The sequence below is a fragment of the Myotis myotis genome, unplaced genomic scaffold, assembly GCF_014108235.1.
Source record: "Myotis myotis isolate mMyoMyo1 unplaced genomic scaffold, mMyoMyo1.p scaffold_m19_p_5, whole genome shotgun sequence".
Lineage (NCBI taxonomy): Eukaryota > Metazoa > Chordata > Mammalia > Chiroptera > Vespertilionidae > Myotis > Myotis myotis.
Window position 1 is genome coordinate 15,398,905 of NW_023416357.1, and position 23,086 is coordinate 15,421,990.

Consider the following 23,086-nt stretch of genomic DNA (forward strand, 5'->3'; position numbering starts at 1 on the left):
AAGGTATTGCTGGTGGAAGTGAGGTGTGAATTCCGGTCCTCACCTCTGTGTCTGTGCCCCGTCTCCCTGGAAGGAGCATGTCTGTAACTGGGTCATCTCCTGCATGTCCTGAGCACCTGGGTGACAGGTGAATTTAGGTCTGTGTTCAGGTACTTCAGAGGTCCTGCAGGTGGGGGAGCTGGAGAATGAGGCCCCACACCTTATTTTGCATGTTCTTATTGCAACGCATTTGTGTTTGTATACTGAGCTAACGGGGGGAGGGGTGTTCCCTGGGATTCCTAGTAGATAAGATACTGATGTAGCAATTAGGGCAGGGGTCCTCAAACTTTTTAAACAGGGGGCCAGTTCACTGTCCCTCAGACCGTTGGAGGGCCGGACTATAGTTTAAAAAAAAAAACTATGAGCAAATTCCTATGCACACTGCAAATATCTTATTTTGAAGTAAAAAAACAAAACAGGAACAAATACAATATTTGTATTTGCATGTGGCCTGCGGGCCGTAGTTTGAGGACCCCTGAATTAGGGGATTGGAAAAAGGGAAACAGATTCCCCATCATCCAAAAAATACAGCCATGGGTCTCAGGCACTCAGCGTGGGTGCAGCAGGGCAAGTCTGCAGAAGTCAACCCGTGAAGAGTGTGATCTCGCCCCTCCTGCCCCTCTCCCTTCCTCCTCCCGGGTTATTTATTGCAGGAACCCCAGAGCAAGCAGGAGGCCTTGTGACCCCAGCACAGGCCCAGGTGACACGGTCACCCCAGCCCCTGGCACCAGCAGTGTTCCAGCTGGGATGGTGCGTTTTGTGGGCACACAGTTGGAGCTGCTTCCCCTGCTGTGAGGGTCACAGCCTTGCCTGAGCACTTGTGGCACGTGCCCCTGAGCCCTGCTGGCCTCTGCTCCTTGAGCTCCCGCTTTGACCTTGAGTTAAGGGAGGAGACCCTGTGGCTGGTCATCTCCTCAAGGTCAGCAGGTCCCCAGCAGTGGCTTCCTTCCCAGCTGGCTCCTCTGCCCCTCCCAGGGGGTTCCCACCCTCCAGGGCACTTCTGTCCTCATTACCTTGTGAATTTGCATCTTTTTCTCTTCATCAATGAATATGCATAAAAATACCAAGAATGTGATGAGTCAGTTCACATTAAATCAATTTTTATGTTGAAATTTGTTTTCCCATCAGTATATCTAAGTTATTTGGCTTAATAAATACCTTTATAACCAGAATTTAGAAATCTACTTCCCTGTGTGTGCAGAAGGGAATTTGAGGTGAGATGAGAGGTAGAGAGAATGGAAATGAACTTCTTTTTGTTTTTCACATTAGCAGATGCATTACTTTTCTCAACCCTTTTTGTAGTTTTCTTAAATTTCTTATTAGGAATTCAATAGGAAGGTAAGTGATAGGGCCCTTTTCGCTAGAATATTTTCCCCGGCAGGAAATGAGGGTAAGGCAGGACACCAGTAACCCGAGTTGGCAGCAACAAAGGAAGCTGCTTAAACCTTCACTGCCAGCCACGGAGTCCTAACGGCTGAGGCTGCCCTCACTGGTGTCATCTTAAACCAGGTCACATTACCTGCGGCCAAAGTCGGGCTGGCCCTTCTCCCAGCAGCACGGCCTCAGAACTTGTAATGCCAAACAGAGAATCTGGATGAGAACTTCAGCGGAAACTGTATGTTGCCCTCAAAATTCAGCCCAAAACAAACCAGTTACGAAGCCCCACTTTGTGTGTGTGTGTGTTGGGGGGGGGGGGGTGCGGGCGTCCTTACTAGGGTTGGCTGAATTGCTCCTCCGAGGATCTGAGTCCTGTTCCAGGCTCTGTCTCCTGTGGGTCAGTACACACCTGAAGGACAGGACTGAGCTTGCTCCTGCTCGTGTCCCCAGGTATCGGATGTGTCACAGTGTATTTCAGATGTATTCCTGGTTTATCAGAAAACCAGGGAGAAGAAAATTGTCAAAGCAAAGTAGGTTAGCTGAACAACAGGCGGAGCAGCTATATGTAAGCTCTCAAGTGGGTTTCTAATGATTAAACATCACAGTGTTAATCTTTGAACATATTATTTATATTATTATTCACTTCTGTGCTTTGTGGCTTAACCTCTACAGCCAGGGTTTTCAGCCCTTTCAAAATGGTTTGGAACACCCTTTTCTATGTCAAGGACTGAGTTCAAGGACTTAGCTTTAGTGCCAGTGATTGTTACAAAATTGCAATGCAAAGGTAACAATTATTTTTAATCCTCACCCAAGGAGATGTTTTTTATTTTTGACAGAGAGAGAGAGAGAGACCCCTTCCTCCAGGAGCTCAGCTGTTGGGGGAGGGTACTGATGTGTATTTAGGTAATTACTGTGCGTGGGATAAGGATTTGGGTGCCCAGGGAGTGAGGATGAGGGATCTGATCCAGCAGTGGAGTGTCACAGAAGGGGTGGGTCTTGTCAGACTTTCAGGAGTTGTGAAGAGTGTGTGAATGTGAGGGTGTGCACATGCATGTTGGGAGGTTAGGGTGTGTGTGTGTGTTAGTGTGCGCACATGCATGTTGGGAGGTTAGGGTGTGTGTGTTAATGTGCGCACATGCATGTTGGGAGGTTAGGGTGTGTGTGTGTGTTAGTGTGCGCACATGCATGTTGGGAGGTTAGGGTGTGTGTGTGTGTGTTAGTGTGCGCACATGCATGTTGGGAGGTTAGGGTGTGTGTGTTAGTGTGTGCACATGCATGTTGGGAGGTTAGGGGGGGTGTTAGTGTGTGCACATGCATGTTGGGAGGTTAGGGTGTGTGTGTTAGTGTGCGCACATGCATGTTGGGAGGTTAGGGTGTGTGTGTTAGTGTGCGCACATGCATGTTGGGAGGTTAGGGTGTGTGTGTTAGTGTGCGCACATGCATGTTGGGAGATGTGGGTGTGTGTTAGTGTGTGCACATGCATGTTGGGAGGTTAGGGTGTGTGTGTGTTAGTGTGCGCACATGCATGTTGGGAGGTTAGGGGGTGTGTGTTAGTGTGTGCACATGCATGTTGGGAGGTTAGGGTGTGTGTGTTAGTGTGCGCACATGCATGTTGGGAGGTTAGGGTGTGTGTGTTAGTGTGCGCACATGCATGTTGGGAGATGTGGGTGTGTGTTAGTGTGTGCACATGCATGTTGGGAGGTGAGGATGTGTTTTAGGGCTGTGTGTGAGTAAGTTCAGTGGTGAGCAAGGGCGTGTTACCTGCGGGTGATTGGAATTCCTGGTATGGATGTGGGGAGAGGGTAATGAGAGGGAACTAGTGAGGACGCAGAGGTAAGCAGGGGTCAGTCAGTTCATGAGGGACTCTGCCAGGTCAGGGAGTTTGGGCTTTATTTGAAGAATGTTAGGGGAGTCAGATGATGGGAATGTATGTTTAGGGGAGTAGCTGAATGGATCAGAGGGAGCTCTGAATGAGCATCCGTTAGGAGATTGCTGGAGCAACCCACGCAGGGGAGGTGCTGGCCAGAGGCAGGCAGACGTGGCGTGCCAGCTACATCATAGAACATCAGGAAGGAGCCGGCTCCTGGTTTGGCCATGGGGTGGATGGTGTGTAGGGCCAGGTGCTGCGCCGGGACACACACAGTGGGGAGTGGGTTGGGGGACATGGGTGCACGCAGGGTTAGACACATAGGTGGAGTTGGCTATACCGTAGGATGCAGGTGCCCTCTTCTTCTCAATGTCTCTTTTTTCTGGTGATGACAGTCAAGACCCACCGTAATCGTCCCCGCCCCACAGATTTTGTCTTCTAGGACATAGCCTCCTATTCTGATCCCTCTGGCCCTGGTTTTTCTGTCCCAAGTGCCGGTACCACAGAACTGACCATTGCGCCTTTGTTGCTTTCCGAAATAGAATGAGTTCAGCAAGGGCCCTAGGTTATATTTTATGTTCATGCCACCCGATGCAGGGCAAGTCTATGTACATAGAGAGGCATTTTACTGTCATTAATTTTTACTTCTGGTCTGTACTTGAAAACCTTTCTGCACTTATTTAATAATGAAAAAGTATTTATCTAAAGGAAAGGAGGTATAACATAGCTTCACTTTACAGAATATGACTGTGATCTGCATTAAATTACACGTGGACATTAGAATTCCTTTTCCTATTTGCTAGAGGACAAGGGTGCCAGCATGTATGAGATGGTGGGTGTAATGATGAAACAAGGTTTCTTTTAGCAGGGAAGCTTGGTTGATTTGCTAGCAATTAGATCAGACCATATGGTTGTATTAGTTGTATCCCTGTGGTTCATTTGATACAAATTCAGTTTCTAAACAGCTTTCCTGAGAAGCTGCTTCTTATGTAAAGCTGAATCTTCTTTGGAATAGGTCAGCATCAGCACCATAAGTATGCATGCGTGTGTGTGTGTGCATGTGAGTGTGTGTGCATGTGTGTGTGTATGTGCATGTGCATGTGTGTGTGTGTGTGTGTGTAGCTTAGGATGGGGTTACTGGGGTCCCAGTGTGTGTGTGTGTGTGTGTGTGTGTGTGTGTAGCTTGGGATGGGGTTACTCGGGTCCCAGAGTGTGTGTGCGTGTGTGTGTGTGTAGCTTAGGATGGGATGTCTGGGGTCCCAGAGTAGAGGCTGGGTGAGCTTCCCCCAGAGGCACCTCCTGACAAGCTTCACTGTCAGACATTCTTTTGGCACCATACGTTTTCTCTGTGCTTAGCCCTGTGCTGGTCCCTGGGGAAGCAAAGATGAAGGGCACATCTGGGCACTGATTCTTTCTTGTTTTATGAGACTGTAAGATGGTAGAATCCCCTTTTATAATACTACTTTTTTTTTTGGCTGTTGAACTATTCCCTTTCATTGGTTTGAGTTACGCTTTTTAATTAACTTCTAATGCATAGTTAATGTAATTAAACCATTAAAAGTTAAAAATTCTACAGATTGTCTCATATTAAAGTATATGTTATAATTTAAGACTTTTTTGTTATGGTCTTTTTGGTTATTTTGGTTCGTCTTCTGTGTTTTATACTTAAGACATTAAAAACCAGAGCTATTTTAAGTTGAAATGCCCTTAACTCCCTTGAATCAACCACACTTATGTTGCTTTTTCCTTCCTTAAAGTTATGTTATAGGCTATTGCTTCTCAAATTTTGCGAAGGAATAAATCAGCTAGCCTGACAGTTGTTAAACCATAAAGGTTCTAAGTAAAAATGATTTTGTCTGCACTATGAAACTCCATTCATATTCCTGTAGTGGTCTGTGAACTTGTGCATACTCTTGATCTAAGTACTTAATTCACTTCAGATCCATTTTATGAATATTGTGTATGTGTAGATTATAATTTATGTAAAAATAATATAAGCATTGCATTATGTTTTAATTTCTTACATGTTAGTAAAAAAGACATTTAAACCATTTGATTTACAACCTTGTATCTGCCCCCTTAAACCTTTTCGTAGAGGATCCAGCATAGTTCAGTGCTTCCTTCCTATGCAAACTGGTCTAAATGCTTGCCCATCGAAACCCTGATAGCACAAACACTACCTCCCGCACCGGGGCTCCCTGTGATCCGTGACTAATCCTGCGGGCACTGCAGAGAATGTTCCGTCCGAGTCGGAACTGCGGACCGCCTGCCTGGAAGGGTGACGTCACCTCCATTTGTGCCTGCGCATGCGCAGCGCCCCTGATGCAGGGATTTGTCACCCTGCTCTTTGTGTTCAGGGGTGTGTGGCGCCCGCGTTTCCCCCAGATAAACTAATGGGTGAAATTCAGTAATTACCACCAAGACTTGATACTGATGGTAATCTTCCAGCTCACTATGTAATGTTCCTTTTGGTTGATGTTTTAAAATGCTGCTTTATTTAGCAGCACACTTTTATTATTGCGAGAATCTGTGTTCTTAAAGGATAAGGTGGTTTTTGTTTGTTTTGCTTTTCAATTTCTGTCACTTTCCATTTAACCATTTAGTAAATGCTACGGTATAGCTGACAGGGTCTCTGAAACGGATGAGGAGCACAGCTGGTCTTGTGGGTTGTCGTCTAAGGACAAACCCCAGTGCAGGAGGCAGGCAGGCGGTTCAGAACAAGGGAACGGTTCATTCCTTCAGCGCAAATGATCAGGTTACTGGCATCTGATTGTCAAACCTCAGAGGGAAGGCAGGGGTCGGGGGCGGGGGTGTAGAAATCAACCAGTGTAATTGCATGCATATAAGCATAACCAATGGACACAGACAATAGGGGGGTGAAGGCCTGGGCTGGGGGACAGGGGCAGGCTGGAAGAGGTCAATGGGGGGAAAGGGGGAGACATATGTAATATTTTCAACAATAAAGATTTTAAAAATGAAAAACAAATAAAAATAAATTAACCTGTGTTTTAGTTTAAGATTATCTTTAAAAATCTGATCCATTTTTTAACTCATTTATTTCATCTTAACTTTTTTAACCACGATGTAAAAAAAACAACAAAACCCCACACTTTTAGAATAATGTGGTACATAAAAGCTTCTACTCATTGTGAACATATTTCCATAGTGCTTTTTTTCCCATTCTTAAATAAAAAAAATGTGTGGGGGGTTGTTGTTCCTTTTCTATTTGTCTTTAAAAAAAATCTAATACCACGGAAGTGACCAAGTGAGCGAGCATTCTGGTCAGCAATGACTCGCTTCAAAAGGTATTTGTCAACAATAATAATACAGCACCTCCTTGCAGAGCCTCAGGATAAAATTGAGAATTGATTTGACCAGTGAGGTATTAGATAGTTGAAGTTTCAGACCATCGATTCGGCTAAAAGATTTTCCATTGTTGAATGATAACTTGTGGAATATTTCCTCCTAGGGCAGAGAGGTTAATTTTCCTTCTTATAAATCATGCTATAGGAGTGGCCATCTGAAAACACTGAGCTTATATTTCACAACCTAACATAGAAAGTGCTGAGGAGCAATTGGGGTGCTTGCATGGGGGTTCAGGGGTGAGAAGCTGGGAAAGTATGTTCATTTGTTCATTCATTCATTCATTCATTCACCCATCCATGTTTATTGACCATGCTGTGCCTGGCCCTGTCCTGGTGTCTGGGATGCAGCAGGGAACAAAACAGCCATTCTCTGGCTAGCAGGTGGATTTAAGGGAAATATGAGTAATCTATGAGCAGGAGTTTAAAATGTATCTCAGATTGACCTGCTGCTGAACCTAAAAGCAGTTTAAAAGTTGGTAACAGTCACTTTTGGCAAGTTATACCACGCTGAACCTGGGAGTTACGATCTTTTTAAAGAGTATGTTAAAACCTCTAAATATTCAAATTCATTTGTTTTAGGAAGAGGGGTCATTTGTATTGACTTGAAACTGGAAAGAGGAAAGAAAATCGTCAAGCGCTACCTGCACGTTTATATTAACACCGATAAAATCTGATTTTTTACCCAAACCCTTTTCCCCCAATGGTAGTCAGCAACTATTAAATCTCAGGATCTGAGAGTAATGCCACATGTTATGTGAACATTCTGACCAGCTTCCTCGCAGACTTGGATTGAAGGAGCACTTGTTTGCGTGGTTTAGGACGTCCCCAGGAAACATCTCTGCCCCAGCGGATGAGCCTGGGCTGACTGCAGTCTGGGCCCTGTTCTGTCTCCTGGAGCTAGCATTTCATTAAAACCCACATGGACCTCTCTGTGTCAGGTAGCAAAATGTCCTTTAAATTGTAACAAGAACCCATCCATCTTTCTGCGCACGTCAGTGTAAGTTCTATGCATTTAGAAAAAGGTATATGCTGTACACAAGATGAGTACAACTAAGTGCCCTCTGACTTTGCCCACTTACCTCTTTCAAGTTGCTCTTCTTTTGTCTTCCCTATCTCTTCTAGTTGTTGTTTTGTTTTGTTTTTTTAAATTAAAATTATCTTTGTGGTACCCTCTTCCACCTATTATTAGCATTTTCAAACTCCCTTGGTTACACTTAGAAGTAAAACTGCTGCTGACTCCTGGTCTGTGGCCCAAAGATGAGGTTTGTGATCTCAGAAGTATGGCTCCAGGTGGCCTGTGCTGTTCCTTTCCCTCTTCGTGCGTGTGGGAGGAGAGGTGTGTGCTTCCCGGGATAGTCACTGAGCGTAGCCCTTTGTTCCTAAAGTTTAGGAACCACAGCAAGGTCCTGTAATGCATGAGGAAAGAAGACAGAGGCAGTTGTCTTGTCTGTAGTGTAATCTAGAATCAGTGGAATGGCACAGAAGCCATTTCTTTGTAATTTGTTTTTATAGTCACATACTCTGTTTTCATAAATGGCTCCTCAGGGCATGGTACAGAATCTGCCTTTTTGATCTAAGGATATTTCATGGCTGAGTTCCTCCTGCTTCTAATTAAAAGTTACGTGATGTACTTAATCTGGCTTTAATATGTATACATACTTTCTCAGCCTTTTGCTTCTTGGATTTTTTTTAAAAAATGGAAACGAGGTAAAAAATAATGCTTTAGGTGACCACCATAATAGCCACACACTCAATTTCTTTGTGTGATTAGTTTTATATTTCTGCTCCCCCCACCCCTTCCTATTTTCTTTTCTGTTTAAAAAGTTTTAATTGACAGTTTTAATAAAATTAACATCTCTTTTCCTGTGACACATTCAACAAAAACATAGTGATAAAGCTGTTTCGAATTTGTATTCTAGTCTGTGTTTGGACATGGACATATATCACAATGCATGGATAACACATTTCAACACCAGTTCAGTCGTCGATTCTGTGCCTTTCCTCCTCTAGAAAGACTGAGTTTTATTTAGGGGAGAAACTCAGGAACTGTGATGGGCTAATGTAACTGCAGTTTTAAGAAACTGAAGTTACATGGGAATGAGCTTGTGGCTTATAGTAGGACATAGGAAGTTGCGATTTTCATTGTTAAATTTTGTTTTCTTTTTACATCCATATGATATTCTTCCTGTGGGGTGGCCTGAAACATGGCAGCGCTAACTCCTGTCATTCACTCCATCCAGGGTATGATAAGTAGATGTGGTTCAGAGTCAGCAGGAATTGTCAGGGATGCTTTGCAAGTATTAGAAGTCCCACAGTCCTCTTCTGAGGCACCAGCACTGGGATTAGGACATTCTCCTTGAGGAGGGTTGTATGAGAGGGAGCCAGAACCACACGTGGGGCTCCCATTTCTGGACTGTGGGAGTCCAGGACTGCAGTTTGTGGTGGCACCTCCCAGAGGTCTTTGCTGTGTCCTGGCCAGGGCATCTGTGGGCATGGGCTCTGTGGGAGTGGTAGGAAGCATGCCTTGTCTTATCTGGTAGCACTAGAAGGGGGATCCTTTTCAAATCCCTGTAGATTGGGATCTATAGCTGAGGCTTAATTCTTTCTAGTATTTCTATGATTTGGTCTGCTTCCACATTTCTCCGGGCATCCTAGCATTTTGTGCTGCTTATGGAACTTGTCGTCCTGTGCCTTGTTCTATGAGTATATGTAAACCTGGCTCCTTGAGGCCTGAGGGGGTGCCTCATTTCTCCTTGCATTTGCCCTACTTCCACCTGGTTCCATCTCAAACGGAATCGGATGTAATCAATCTTGCAGACACATTCCGTGAATTACCCAATGACTGGCAACGAATTGCTGAGACTAGATTGCATCCATTCAAGAGTTTTGAAGGAATCTTAAGGATGAAATTGCAGAATTCTTGGCTCTTGTTTTGCGTTTTATAAATAGTCACTGTTTTACAAGCTTGGTAGGTTGCCAGCACCAAGCGTGGTATGTTGGAAAGCAAAATGGCCTGGTGATCTGGAGGTCCAAGTTGTGCCGAGCCTTTTCATGACCAGCTAGGTAGTAGGTACACCAAGCCTCCTGGACCCCAGGGTCCTCATCACCATTTGTTGTGGTCGTCTTTGTGCAAAGTCTCTGGTGATTCTCAGTGTCATTGTTAATCCTGTTAAACTGGGTTGTCAGTATATACATTCTATGGGCAGGAAAGATTTACTTTAAAAAAAAACACCAAACCACACCATTAATTTAGTCATTCTTTGCTCCTATGAATGATATTGTAGGGACTGGATTTGGTTATATTCCTCCCAAAGGTGCTGCTTTTGTCTGCTTGCTTGCTTTAGCAGGCTACTAACTTGGCGGGACCCAAGCTACAAACTCTGTAGGGGCAGCAACTCGAACCTGGGTGAGATCTCTCCTCTTTAGCATAGAGTTTAGGCTGCTTGGAGCGTGCCCAGCACATGCTCGGTGGACAGCCAGAGATCTGGGCCAAGTTTATGCTCTGAATTTGAGGCTCCCCTTTCTCCTTCCCACAATTTCTCCTCTCACTTTCAGCTGCTGAGGTCACCCTGAGCGGGTCCTAATTCTTGTTTTAGCCGCTCCATTTGGCTTAGATGGGGCCCTGTCCTCTGGCTAAAAGCCCTAATAGGGAGGTGCACCCAGTGTCATTTCCTTTTCCCAAGAGTCTCTCCCTGCTTTGGCCACTCTCCAGTGCCTTGAAATAGTTGCGTTTTGTAGATTTAATCGGTGGCAGGCCTGGTCCAATCGGAGCCCCTCAAACAGACCTGAAGTGGAAGCTCCGTTTACTTTCTAATTCCAGGTTTCCATGTTGGCACTGGTTGTGTTACCAAACCTTACATTTTGAATGCTTTTCTTGTACTATTTTGGCAAAAACATACAGGAAAATAGGGATGGGGCAGCAGTCTTTTATTTTTTTTCTAGAGAGTTCTCTGCCAATAACCATAGTTGCTAGTTTTGATGAACCTAGATGGCCTCTGTTAGAGACCTCCAAGAGAAACAGCCCGAGGCGTTATTATGAGTATGAGCATTTTGACCTCAAACTTCCATGTGGGCATTCACCCTGGGGAGCTGGACTGGACATGTTTGGGCTGCAAGAATTCCTTCTGCGTAGATGGATGTTGGCTTGGCCCAACTTGCTTGCCGCATGCTTCTTCTCCACAAGATTCCACTTGGCCGTCTAAGAGACGGGGGTGTGAGGAGAGTTGGTTTGCAGTGAGAAAAGGGCCTTGGCCACCCTCTGAAGCAGGTGGCACTGGGCCATCTTACCCCATGAGCCAGTGACATTCCTCCAGGGGAGCATGACCCAGAAAGCCAGGGAGGGCAGAGCCCACTGGGAGCTGCAGCCAGTCCCCAGCTATTTATAATCCCTTCTCTCCTCCCTGCCACTGTTTGTGACTCCAGTCTGATAGATGAGTCTTTGGGCTCCCCCTAGAGGATTTAGTGTGCCCAAACAGCAGTTTTTAGAAAACAGTGTAGCCATGTTATTTGCCAGTATTTACATGAATCTACAAGATTAAAATGAAGATTTTTGAAATGATGTGGACTGATTTTTAGGAGCAGATTTTCGTGGTTAGTAATGGCTGAGAGCCTGCTTGGTACATTTGCCTCTGCGTCTGTGGGCAAATCATTGCTTGGCATTAAAATAGAAGCTAATTCTGTGATCAGAGACTTTCCTTCACAGAATTCAAGTGTTTTTGAATGATGATACTTCTAGAGTTGATTTAATGGTGTAAAGAAAGCTGGCATTGGATAGAATGATTAAAAAATTAAATGTCACTCAAGCAACCTAGTGATTTTATTTTCTTCTTTATTTCAGGGTTTCGAAAAAACGATGAAATGAAAGCTATGGATGTTCTGCCAATTTTAAAGGAAAAAGTTGCATACCTTTCAGGTAAAGTTTAACTTTATCACCTGCTTTATTGATTCTCTGACTACTTCGGACAGTGTCAGACAAAGCTTCAAACACTGAACTAGCTCACCTGCCACATGCCCAGGAGCATTTGTATTTCGGTAGATTTTTAGGTGCTTTATTCTTGTAGCATTTTCCTGAGATATTAGTGCCCATACATCTTCCTTCTGGTAGGCACATCGTAAGTCAGATAACACTGGTGGTTGAAATGTTTGTGTCTGTCATTCCACAAACATTTGGCTCTTTTGCCCTGATCAATTAGGTAAAGCAACTGATTACTTTAAAAGTTTGTCATCTGCAAAAGTGGTGGGAATGTGATCATATATGAATGTGTCCTGATTTTTTTTTTACCTTGGTTTCTTGTATTTTGTGGCTACCTGTTGCCTCCTCTTTGGGGAGGTGAGGATGCCCTTGTATCCATGGCCGCTCTTGCCTGGGCCTCTGGTTCTGGTGTTTCTAGAACCCTTGTTGTGGGCCGTGAAAGCTCCGGTGGTCTTTACCAGCCGGGTCCTCCATTCGCCTGTAGAACTGTAAAGCCAGCTGGGGGGCTCCTGACCCCCCTGTAGTGGGTGACAGTCTGCAACAGTCCTCCCGGCTTTGGGGCACTTGACTGCCCTCCCCTCTGCAGGTAGAGGACCAGCTGTAGGGCTTTTTCAGCCATTGGGTATTCCACCTTTTTGGCACCAGTTTACTTGTTACAAAACAAAGGTTGCAAGATTTTTCTGCTCTGTTTACGAGGAGGTGAATCTGTAGATGGTTACATGCATTAGACAGTCTTCCTAGATATGGTTCCCTCAATAACTGTTCATCTTTCTCAAACAGGCATGCCATGCTGACCTGCTATCTCCTCGAGAACACATTTTAGTTTGAATTTATAACCTTGCTAGCTGCTTTTACATGGTTTGGGTGTCTTTTTGGCCCATGGGAATGGTATATATTTAGGATGCAGCCTCCTGTGGTATTTTTGTTACTCTTCTTACCTTGCTCTCTGTCGAACAGTATTTCTTAGCCCCCATCAGACACTGCTTGATGGTGTTGTTGAAGTGAATCTAATGCATAATGCATTTGGAAGGTAAACAGAAGATTATACAAAGTTCAGGAAAACAAGAAGGTGCTTTAGATCGATGGGAACACATGATTAAAGAATGAAAAATCAAACAACTCTTGGCTCGTAATCCACTGTTAAAAGTAGCCTTTGCTTTTTTCTAATCAGTTACTGACAAACTGCCTGGTATGGACGCAGGCCAGTATTGTGAACTCCTGACTTTGTAGTTTACAGATGGATTTAAAGTTAGCAGAATGAAAAGACTCCACTCATAAATATAAGAGGCATCTGTAAGAAGGGCTTAAAGCAGTGGTTCTCAACCTTCCCAATGCCGCGACCCTTTAATACAGTTCCTCATGTTGTGGTGACCCCCAACCATAAAATTATTTTCGTTGCTACTTCATAACTGTAATTTTGCTACTGTTATGAATCGTAATGTAAATATCTGATATGCAGGATGTATTTTCATTGTTACAAATTGAACATAATTAAAGCATAGTGATTAATCACAAAAAACAATATGTAATTATATATGTGTTTTCCAATGGTCTTAGGCGACCCCTGTGAAAGGGTCGTTCGACCACCAAAGGGGTCGCGACCCACAGGTTGAGAACCACTGGCTTAAAGAAACCTGACCCCGAATACTCAGCAGTTTTTATCTTAAAGTTTGGATCTGCGATATGAGAGTACCTATTCCAGTTTTGCGGAGTTCTGCATTTCATGGAAAGGCAAGGGGATGTATCTCCCATCCTTCTCGTATATTCTTGTTAGCATCTAGTATAGCCTGAGTCCAGTGACTGACTGGAGGGCCAGCTGCCACCAGAGGCCTTCCCAGGACTCTAGAGTCCTAGAGTGGTCATTAGAAAGAGTCTGTAAGCCAATGTCTGACTCTCAGGACTAGGCAGGAGGAGCTGAACCTGAGAAGGTACGGGGCTGGTGAGCTGTTGGCCTTGGCTGCTCCTGGGACAGGGGCCCAGTAGACACCCTTTTAACAGAGGTTGTTACCTAATAGACTTACAGATTGTAACCATAATTTCTCTCTTTTTAAAAAAAAAATATATATTTTTATTGATTTCAGAGAGAAAGGGAGAAGGAGAGAGAGAGAGATAGAAACATCAATGATGAGAGAAAATCATTGATCGGCTGCCTCCTGCATGCCCCCAACCAGGGATCGAGCCCACAACCTATGCGTGTGCCCTTGACTGGTATTGAACCTGGGACTCTTCAGTCCACAGGCTGATGCTCTATCTGCTGAGCCAAACGGGCTGGGGCCATAATTTCTCTTTTACAAACCACGTCTTCTCAGAGCTTTTCATGGTCATGAGCTAGACTGTTCCTCAGGGTGGCGTGTGTATATGTGTGTGTGTAAAGAATAGTTTTCAGTGGTGTCCTAATCCAGAAATTCAAAAAAGGGCCACCCAGTGGAGAATGCAGTTGGTTCATTGGCATTTACATTCTACTTCTCACACTAAGTATGCCTTCCAAGAGAAGTTCATTCTCATTGGTTGAAAGGTGAGTTCTTAATTTATTTAAAGATAAAGGGGCAACTCTGCCCTGGGTTGCTCAGTTGGTTAAAGCATCGTCTTGAACACCAAAAGGTTGCAGGTTTGATTCCCGGTGGGGGGACATTCCTAGGTTGTGGGTTTGATATGTGGTCGGGGCACCTTTGGGAGGCAATCAATTGATGTTTCTCACATTGATATTTCTCTCTCTCTCTCTCTCCCTTCCTCTCTCTCTAAAATCAATAAAAACTTATCTTCCGATTTAAAAAAGGCAATTCTGAGTCTTGCTGTTTCTGGTCATTCTGGGCCATCCTGCTCAAGAGACCAAGAAGGAAATGAGCCATCACTGGGTTTAAGGAAATAATTGTCACGCAGACGTTTGTAGCTAAAATGTGGAATCTTCTCAGCCTTCTTTTTAATATTAAAACAGACCCCAGTTCATTTAGTTAGCATCGTGTTTCCTACAGGAATGTTCAGGCATTCCCATTTTTAACTTCTTGATACCTGATGGTAGGTGTTTTTATTTAACTTTGTGTGGAATGTAGAAGAAGAATCCATTCATACAGCAGACATTTATTGAGTCCCCTTTTTTATGTGCCCATCTCTCACTGAGCATTGAGAGCATGTACTGGTATCAGTGAATGAACAGATGCCTGCCTCCGTAGGGCTTTCATTCTTGTTGGGGGGACCGACAGACAGAAATGTGTAAGTTATACAGTTGACTAGAAGGTCATAGGTGCCTTATAGAAATAAAGGGTGGGGAGAGGAAGGTAGAGAGGAAGCGGTTTTTATAGGATTGAAAAGGAGTGTCATTGTGAACAGAAACTGTCCTTTTTGTTTTCTCTTGTTTTTGACGAACATGCATTTGGAGAGGCAGATACTCCCCCTTGAGCTCTGGGTGTTTGATTACAGACACAAGGGAGGCCCAGACACTGTGAACTCTCCTCCATGGACATCCTGTGACGTTGGTAGGTGCAGGAAATGGATTTCCTGCCCTTTTCTTTTTATTGTCCCAACTAAGGTGTTGAGTTTCCTGTCTATAAAATGGGACTGACATCTGTCCTGCTGGCCTCACCATGAGGCTGTGGTTGACAGCAGACAACATGTTAGCCTATCTGGTAGGCGATGCTTTTATAAGCTGCAGGGTTACTCTATATATTAGTTCAGGAACAAGAACTTCAAAGCAGTAATTTTTCTGCTTCCTAACGCAGACAGTATTTTCGTATGTTCTGGGGCATACATATGGGGCATACAACCTAACAGACATCTGTGGCATTGCTTTCAAGCTCCTTTAGGCTCAGAGAGCATGTGCCTCTGAACTAACACTGCATTTCATTGATTCTAATAGGTTGATTTTTTTAACCCCATGGGAGGGGTCAGCAGATGGCGCCTGTCCATCACTGACTGTAACACACCACAGATTGGAAGGTGCACCCAGTGCAGGGAGGTTAGCCAGTGAAAAGAAAATGTTAAATTATTTAAATAGAGAATGTGCCATTTTTATTTCATGAGTGATTTTTGATGAAGTTTTGAAATGACCCTAGAGAGTTTTCTGAAGCTCTATTCTAGAAAAAGACAAATTGAATTCTTTCCCTCTACTTTGAAATTCAAGTTTAGTTTTAAATTAGCTTTTTTTAGGACATGAGTGGGAGCCTGCCAGTACGTCTGGTGAGCTTGCCAGTACGTCTCAGGGGACTCCTCGTCAGTGGTACCAGCTGGGAAAATGTCTGTAGGTGAAAGGTGAAGCAGTACAACGGAACCGGTCACCACGTCACACTCACTCATTGAGCTCTCGCTTCTGGAGTGAACAGGTGGCCGTGCGCACTGTGCACACCTGTTGACGCCCCACGTGACGCTTCGATGGGCAGATTTTGGATTCTGTTTCGGCAGAGCCTGTCTTGCTTGCATTAAGAGACGCGATTATAGGAGAGCTGAACACAGGTCATTGGCATTTCATCTCCTTACTGATTCAAACATTATGTTTCATTTTAAAAATTTAGGATGGGAATCCAGAAACATATTAGATATGATTCTCTTTACCAAGAGTCAGGTGAATGTTTTTATCTAAATTTCATACTGTATCTTTAAAAGTTCAAGTTTCTATAATATGTGTTGAGCTGGAATACTTTTGATCAAGGTTATGGATTCCTTTTTGAAAAGAATGTAAGATGTTGGGGAATTAAAATAGCAAAATGTTTTCTGTCTTATATTGGAGACAAGAGGTATTCCAAAACCTAGAGTCATTGATATTCCCTAATAACACTATCTGATATTTTAGACAATTACTTGGTAATGACATTTCATTCATTATAATAGCATTGCTTCTCACTTTTTTTAAAAAAAAATGTTTTTATTGAATTTGAGAGGTAGAAAAAGAAACATCCACTGACTGCCTCCTATTGGGGATGGACCCTGAAACCCGGGCATGTGCCTAACTGGGAATTGAACAAGTGACCTTTCGGTGCATGGGATGATGCTCAACCAAGTGAGCCACACTGGCGAGGGTTAATAGTACTTTTTATTCATTTACAAAGGCCTAGGAACTCATTGTTTAGTTGTCCTTCTGGTGTTTCTACTATTTTAGAAAGAACTGAAGCCACTGGTTTGAAAAATCATATAAGTTCTTGTCAGGGGGCAGGACCCAGCTGGCGCATGCTCGCAGAGTCCTTTTGTTTTTATTTAAGCTTGTTGAGCGTCAGTTATCTTCAATTATACTTCAGTCATAAAACTCTTAACAGGGTCATTGTGGTGTCAACCTCTGGACACCATGCATAGCATGCATTGGTAGCTATGGGTTAGTATTAGTCCCACTTGATACCAGAATTACTGGGCTTATAAGAAATTTAACACTTTTCTAGATGGTGTGACTACACGTGGATCATTTTAAATGTTCAGAATTAAGTTTTATTTCTGTTCAGAAACAGTGTTAATCATTCCAGGAAATTGTAAATCCCCATATTGGTAACATGTATTTTTAAAATAACATCTGCTGGATACTTCCTTGGCCTTTTTAAAAGCAAAGAATCTGGCTTTCTGTTGTTATTTGCTTGCTTTTTAATTTTACCTGTGCTGCTGCGGTAAGTAATTAAGATGAGAAAATAATTTAGAATTGCATATTGTTACTTGAATTTTGAGATCTTCGTGCTGTGCTTCCGAAGAGAGATGCACAGAGTTGAAAAACTAAATGGAGGTTCCACTTGGCAAGGCTGTTTTCCTTCCTGAGAACCCCGATGGAAGTAATAAAATATATGTGACACTTTCACCAAAAATGGTCAGAGGTACCAGCAGACTTCATTGGAATTGTGTCTATGTTAATGAGAAATATGGCTGCCTGTCTATCAAAGACCAGTCATCATCTGAGATTTGTACTTATCTGATGTAATTTTTCTAAAGTCCTTAACTAAATTAGTTCTGCTTTACAATTCTTGCATGCAAAGCTCCCCCACCCCTTTTACTTGTATATATAGTGGCTTTGTTTGAGAGATTGGTAAAACTTGGCCAGGGGGGTCGGGTACTGCCCTTGAGAGAGGAAGACACCTTAGATCCAGATTATAGAAGTCATCAGCGTGAAGTTTGAAGAGCATCCCTGTCTTTTTTCCTTTCAAGACTTAAATCCCAGTTTGTTTGGTAGCAGGGGGAGAGCTGAGAATGCAGGGCTGGGAGAGGAGAGAGGGCAATGTGCAGGAGAATGAGAAAGATGGGGGCGGTGGTAACCGGTGGTTGGTTGTTCAAGGCGAATGAGCACACGTACGGGAAAACTTTCTTTCTCCAAACACGAAACTGAGGAAAGGTGGACACGTTGGAAGGAAAGGGCAGGCCTCCTGGACTGTCTTCCAGGTGGTGTGCAGAACTCGGGTGAGCTAGGCTGGCCATGTGCCCGCTGAAATGGACTGTGGCCTTTTGCCTGTCTTTTCTGGCCCTGCAGTTGATAGAGGAACAGCTCTGTGGGAGTGGATGGTGACGCCGTTGGGCCTCCAGTGGCTTGTTAGCATCCGTCCGCTCCTGTTTGTGTCTCAGTGTGCTCCCATGTTCGTTTCAGGTGGCAGAGATAAGCGCGGAGGCCCCATCCTCACGTTCCCGGCCCGCAGCAATCATGACAGAATACGACAGGAGGACCTCCGGAGGCTCATTTCCTACCTGGCCTGCATCCCCAGGTGAGTTCTGGTGGTTTGGGCTCCTCACTGTTGGCACTGTTCTAGGATGTGGCACCGAGCTCTCTAGAAAACAGCTCAGCCCCAGCCCAAGTTCCCAGCAAACAGGTGGTGTAAACTTAAAAGTATGTTCTTTCTCCTCACTTCACCTGGTGACCGTTCTGGTGAGGGGATGAGAGGTCGTGTTTTGAGTGAAGTGCTTTGTGTGATGACAGTGGGGTTGGGATGCCCACCGGCTGGGGTGTCAGGACGTTGCTGGAGGTAGAAATGAAGAGTTGGGGTTGATGGTTCTGATCCCACGACGCAGAGACCTGGAAGCCGGGACAGAGTGGCTGCTTCTGATACGACACCGCTGTCTTCCCAACGAGCTGGGGTTCCCTGCAAGCATCCTGTTGATTTGGAGCATGAAGTTTGTGGGGCATTAAAAATCCTTCCCAGCTAATACGACAGGATGTCAGGTTGGGGAGTCCCCATTCAATCCGGGACACCATCAGTGGTGGCCAGGGAGGTTTTTAGTGTGGATGCTGAAGAACACCAAGAATAGGCAAAGCTTCATTTTCCAGACCGGCCTGTGGAGAGGAACGATGAATATCAATTGGCCCGTGTCTTTGTTTCTGCTCTCATTGAGGTTTTACTTACAGCGCTAGCTGATAGCCAGTGAAAGAAATCACGCCACCCCCCTCCCCCCCATTAATATCTCCATTTAATTGTTCAGGTTGCTTTTTGGAAAATGGAATACTACATCCCAGGATAAAGCCATGCCTGCAACAAGGGGCTGCTGTGTGTTGAGGTTGGAGGGGTGCTTCCCTCTGAAGAAAGCAAATCTTTATTCTAGAAAGGCACATGCAGAGGGAGGGCATTTCCGAAGAGACTACATTAGGACGTGTAATGAGAACAGAACTTGGTCATAACATAAGCTCAAGGAGACAGTAACTTTAAGGAACATAAGAGAACAATGAAGGATGGTCAAGGGCAGGGTAATGGGCTGTAAAGGTGGGTGAATGTATAGATCCTCCCAGCACAGGGTTTGGAGCACCAGCCAGGGAGGACTGCTGTGCCCGCTCGTAACCCAGCCTCGTTGTCAGGGCTGATGTAGCGGAGGAAGGTGTTGGGTTTCTGTTTGGGGATCCTTATGGGAGAACTGCACGCTGTTCATCAGCGACAAAGGGAGAGCACATGCGGAAAAGTTTTCCCTTTCCTTTTACGAGTTCCCTTTCCTCTTGAACTGGTGAACCGTTGAAATCAAAGAGCTGGAAAGAGTTTTAGAAATTATATGCTACTCACTATCATTTCTAAATAACAATATAGTTGATATTGTTATTACTGCCACTTACTGAGTTCTTATGTGCCAGGTACTGTGCTGATGATGGAAAAAGAGATAGAGCAATACAAAGGACAAAGTAAAAAAAGTACTTAGCAAAATGAGAGTCGTCATGTAGTTTAATGAAAAACAAGTTGAGTTGGTATTATCCAGGTGATTTTTTAAAATTACGTAATTGAATTGCTGTATGTAACTTTGGCCATTTGCTTTCTGGTTTTGAAATCTGTTTTGATTATGAATGTGAAAATTACCTTTCATCCACATTACATTCTGGTGGTTTGGGGTTTCTCACTGTTTCAATATATGGCACTGTGCTCTCTAGACAGCATTGAAACCCAGCCTGGATTCTCAGCAGACAAAGGAGTATACATATTATAAAAAAATTGATTCAGGTATTTTTGCATTTACCTGATGACCCACATTAAAAAACACAAAAAACCTTTTCACTGGAAAATTATGAGCATACACAAAAGCAGGCAGAAGAGTGTAGCAAACATCACATTCCTGCCACCTACCTTCAGCGATTAGCAGGTTTTGCTAATCTTGTTTTACTCTGATGTTGCCCCTGGAATATCTTGTAACAAATCCCAAGCATTCTATTATTTCACTCATCAACACTTAAGTGTGTAGGGTGACCCTCCAGCTGCTGAGGCAGTCACTTCATTTCATGCCTAGATTTGCTTTTGTATTTACAGTTCCAAGTGACAGGAAATGCCATTTTGCTTGTCTGTTGGTTAATGAGCAAATAGAGAGGTGGGAATAACATGTCAGTGATGCATCTGCCAAGTGATAATGGAGGGGGATTTCACAGGGAGTCCCCTCTGGGTCCACCCCTGGTCCCACACTGACCGAAAAGAACTGTGCGGCCCCTAGTGAGCGCGGCTTTGTTTTAATCAAACAGTAGGATCGATAAAAATCATCATCAAATTAATGGTGTGGGAATTTCATTTTACTTTTGAAATATATACACACACTTTGAATAGTGATAGAGGTAGTGTTTATTGTATTTTTAGTTAATTCTTACCTTTGGATTTTTTTTTTCCATTATTTTTGAGAGAATGGAAAGTAGGGAGGGAGGGAGAGGGAGAGAGAGAAACACTGATGTGAGGGAAACACATCAATCAGTTGCCTCCTGTATACACCTGGACCGGGGCTGGGGATCGAATCTGCAACCCAGGTACATGCCCTTGACTGGGAATCGAACCCGCAACCCCTTGGTGCACGGGCTGACATTCTCCTCACTGAGGAACTCCGGCCAGGGCCATGGTGTGTGAATTCTTTGGGACTTGTGGGTTTGCTTGTAGTCTCAGAGTGGTGTAAGCAGTCTTGAGGGCCTGTGAGATTTCTTCCCCCATCAGTTACTCCCGAAATTTCCTGCAATATGAAGGTGGCCCCTGGCTGTCCCTCAGCCAGATAGTCTTGAGATGTGCCCTCCAGGATGTGGAGAAGTGTGCCATCCTGGAACGCACAGGCAGTTAGACTGACTGTGCCCTGGCACAAGCTACTAATTACTTCTATCCGTCTTCCGATCTACAGAATGTGATGTTAATCTATACTTCTGTAAGATTATTCACGTACACGCCCAGCGCAGGGCCTCAGGTCCCGTAGCTGCCTCAGAAGTAGCACACTAATTTCCATCTTTCGCATCCGCTCTCCTCCGTTCCTTCAGTTATTTGCCCTTTGATGTGTTCTGAGCCAGATCAGCCCGTTTTTCTCCTGCACGGTCTCTAGGTTGTCTGTGCCTCTCAGAGCGTGGCCCCCAGAGTTAAATGTAATGTGATCTGGGAGAGGTGAGGAGTTGAGGTTTCTTACCTGGGTCACCTTCCATTCCCCTCCCCCTTCGTAAAAAAAAAAAAAAAAAAAAAGGGAGTAACAGTGATTTTCAAAGAATGCATGTGCAAGGAGACTGCCTATGGAATGAGTGCAGGAGAAGCAAGTCGCAGCAGAACTTGTTGCTGGTATGGTGGGGATTCCTGCCCAGCCATGAAAATAACAGTGGACCAGGTACGTCTCTAGGTGTTCATTGTTCTTATTGCTTGAATTATATGAATTATGCTCTAGAACATTAAAATGATTTTTAGCAGCTAAATGGATAAAACATTCCCCCTCTCTTTGGTCCCTAATGAAATAATATGGAGACTTTGAATGAATTCAGTCATGAACTTTCATATAAGAAGGGACTTTACTTTTTAATTGTTTAAAGTATTACATATGTCTCCATCCCCCCCCCATTGACCCCCCCTGCCACCTTCCCCCCCAGGACAAGCCCCCACTGCCCCAGTGTCTGTGTCCATTAGTTATGCTAATATACATGCATTCAAGTCCTTTGGTTGATCTCTAACGCCCCCCCCCCCCCCCCGCCTTCTCTCTGAGGTTGGACAGTCTGTTCAGTGTTCCCTTGTCTCTGGATCCATTTTTGTTCATCAGTTTATGTTGTTCATTATATTACACAAATGAGTGAGATCATGTGATATTTATCTTTCTCTGACTGGCCTATTTTGCTTAGCATCATGCTCTCCAGTTCCATCCATGCTGTTGCAAATGGTAAAAGTTCCTTCTTTTTTATAGCAGCACAGTATTCCATTGTGTAGATGTACCACTGTGTTTTAATCCACTCATCTGCTGATGGGCACTTAGGCTGTTTCCAAATCTTAGCTATTGTGAATTGTGCTGCTATGAACATAGGGGTGCATATATCCTTTCTCATTGGTGTTTCTGGTTTCTTGGGATATATTCCTAGAAGTGGGATCTCTGGGTCAAATGGGAGTTCCATTTTTAACTTTTTGAGGAAACTCCATACTATTCTCCACTGTGGCTGCACCAGTCTGCATTCCCACCAGCAGTGCACGAGTGTTCCCTTTTCTCCGCATCCTCTCCAGCACTTGTCGTTTGTTGATTTGTTGATGATAGCCATTCTGACAGGTGTGAGATGGTACCTCAAGAAGGGACCTTCTTTATCCAGGACAGTGGTTCTCAACCTTCCTAATGCCGTGACCCTTTAATACAGTTCCTCATGTTGTGGTGAACCCCAATTTCATTGTTACAAATTGAACATAATTAAAGAATAATGATTAATCACAAAAACAATATGTAATTATATATGTGTTTTCCGATTGTCTTAGGCGACCTCTGTGAAAGGGTGGTTCAACCCCCAAAGGCTCGCAACCCACAGGTTGAGAACCGCTGATCTAGGAACTAAAGAAAGTAGAGTTTCTCTTTTTCAGAGATGTGTGTTGAGAAGGGACCTCTGTTTTATCTAACTTTTCTGTATTTCATAGATAAAATGAGGTTCTTTGATAAAACTGCCAACCAAACTGGTAAATAAGTCACACTTTCCAGTGTGCTAGTTAATAGGTCTTCACGGCGAAGGAGTAGCAGTAGCCCATCTCCTGTTGCTAACTGCACACGTTCCTTAGCTGCTCACATACAGAACTGGGTTCGGGAAGGTTTGCAAGCCACGATTTTCCTAATAGTGACTGGCTTTGAACT

At 44.1% G+C, this 23,086-nt stretch overlaps 1 protein-coding gene across 9 annotated transcripts in view; it reads left to right on the forward strand.

The window, feature by feature from the left end:
* TRIO (trio Rho guanine nucleotide exchange factor) overlaps positions 1-23,086 on the forward strand; it is a 307,705-nt gene that overhangs the window by 95,963 nt on the left and 188,656 nt on the right. For all 9 annotated transcript variants that reach the window (XM_036309518.1, XM_036309520.1, XM_036309519.1 and 6 more), the window contains exons 2-3: positions 11,486-11,560; positions 18,165-18,279. In XM_036309518.1, the coding sequence (XP_036165411.1) occupies positions 11,486-11,560; positions 18,165-18,279 (190 nt within the window). The remainder of the gene's footprint in view (positions 1-11,485; positions 11,561-18,164; positions 18,280-23,086) is intronic.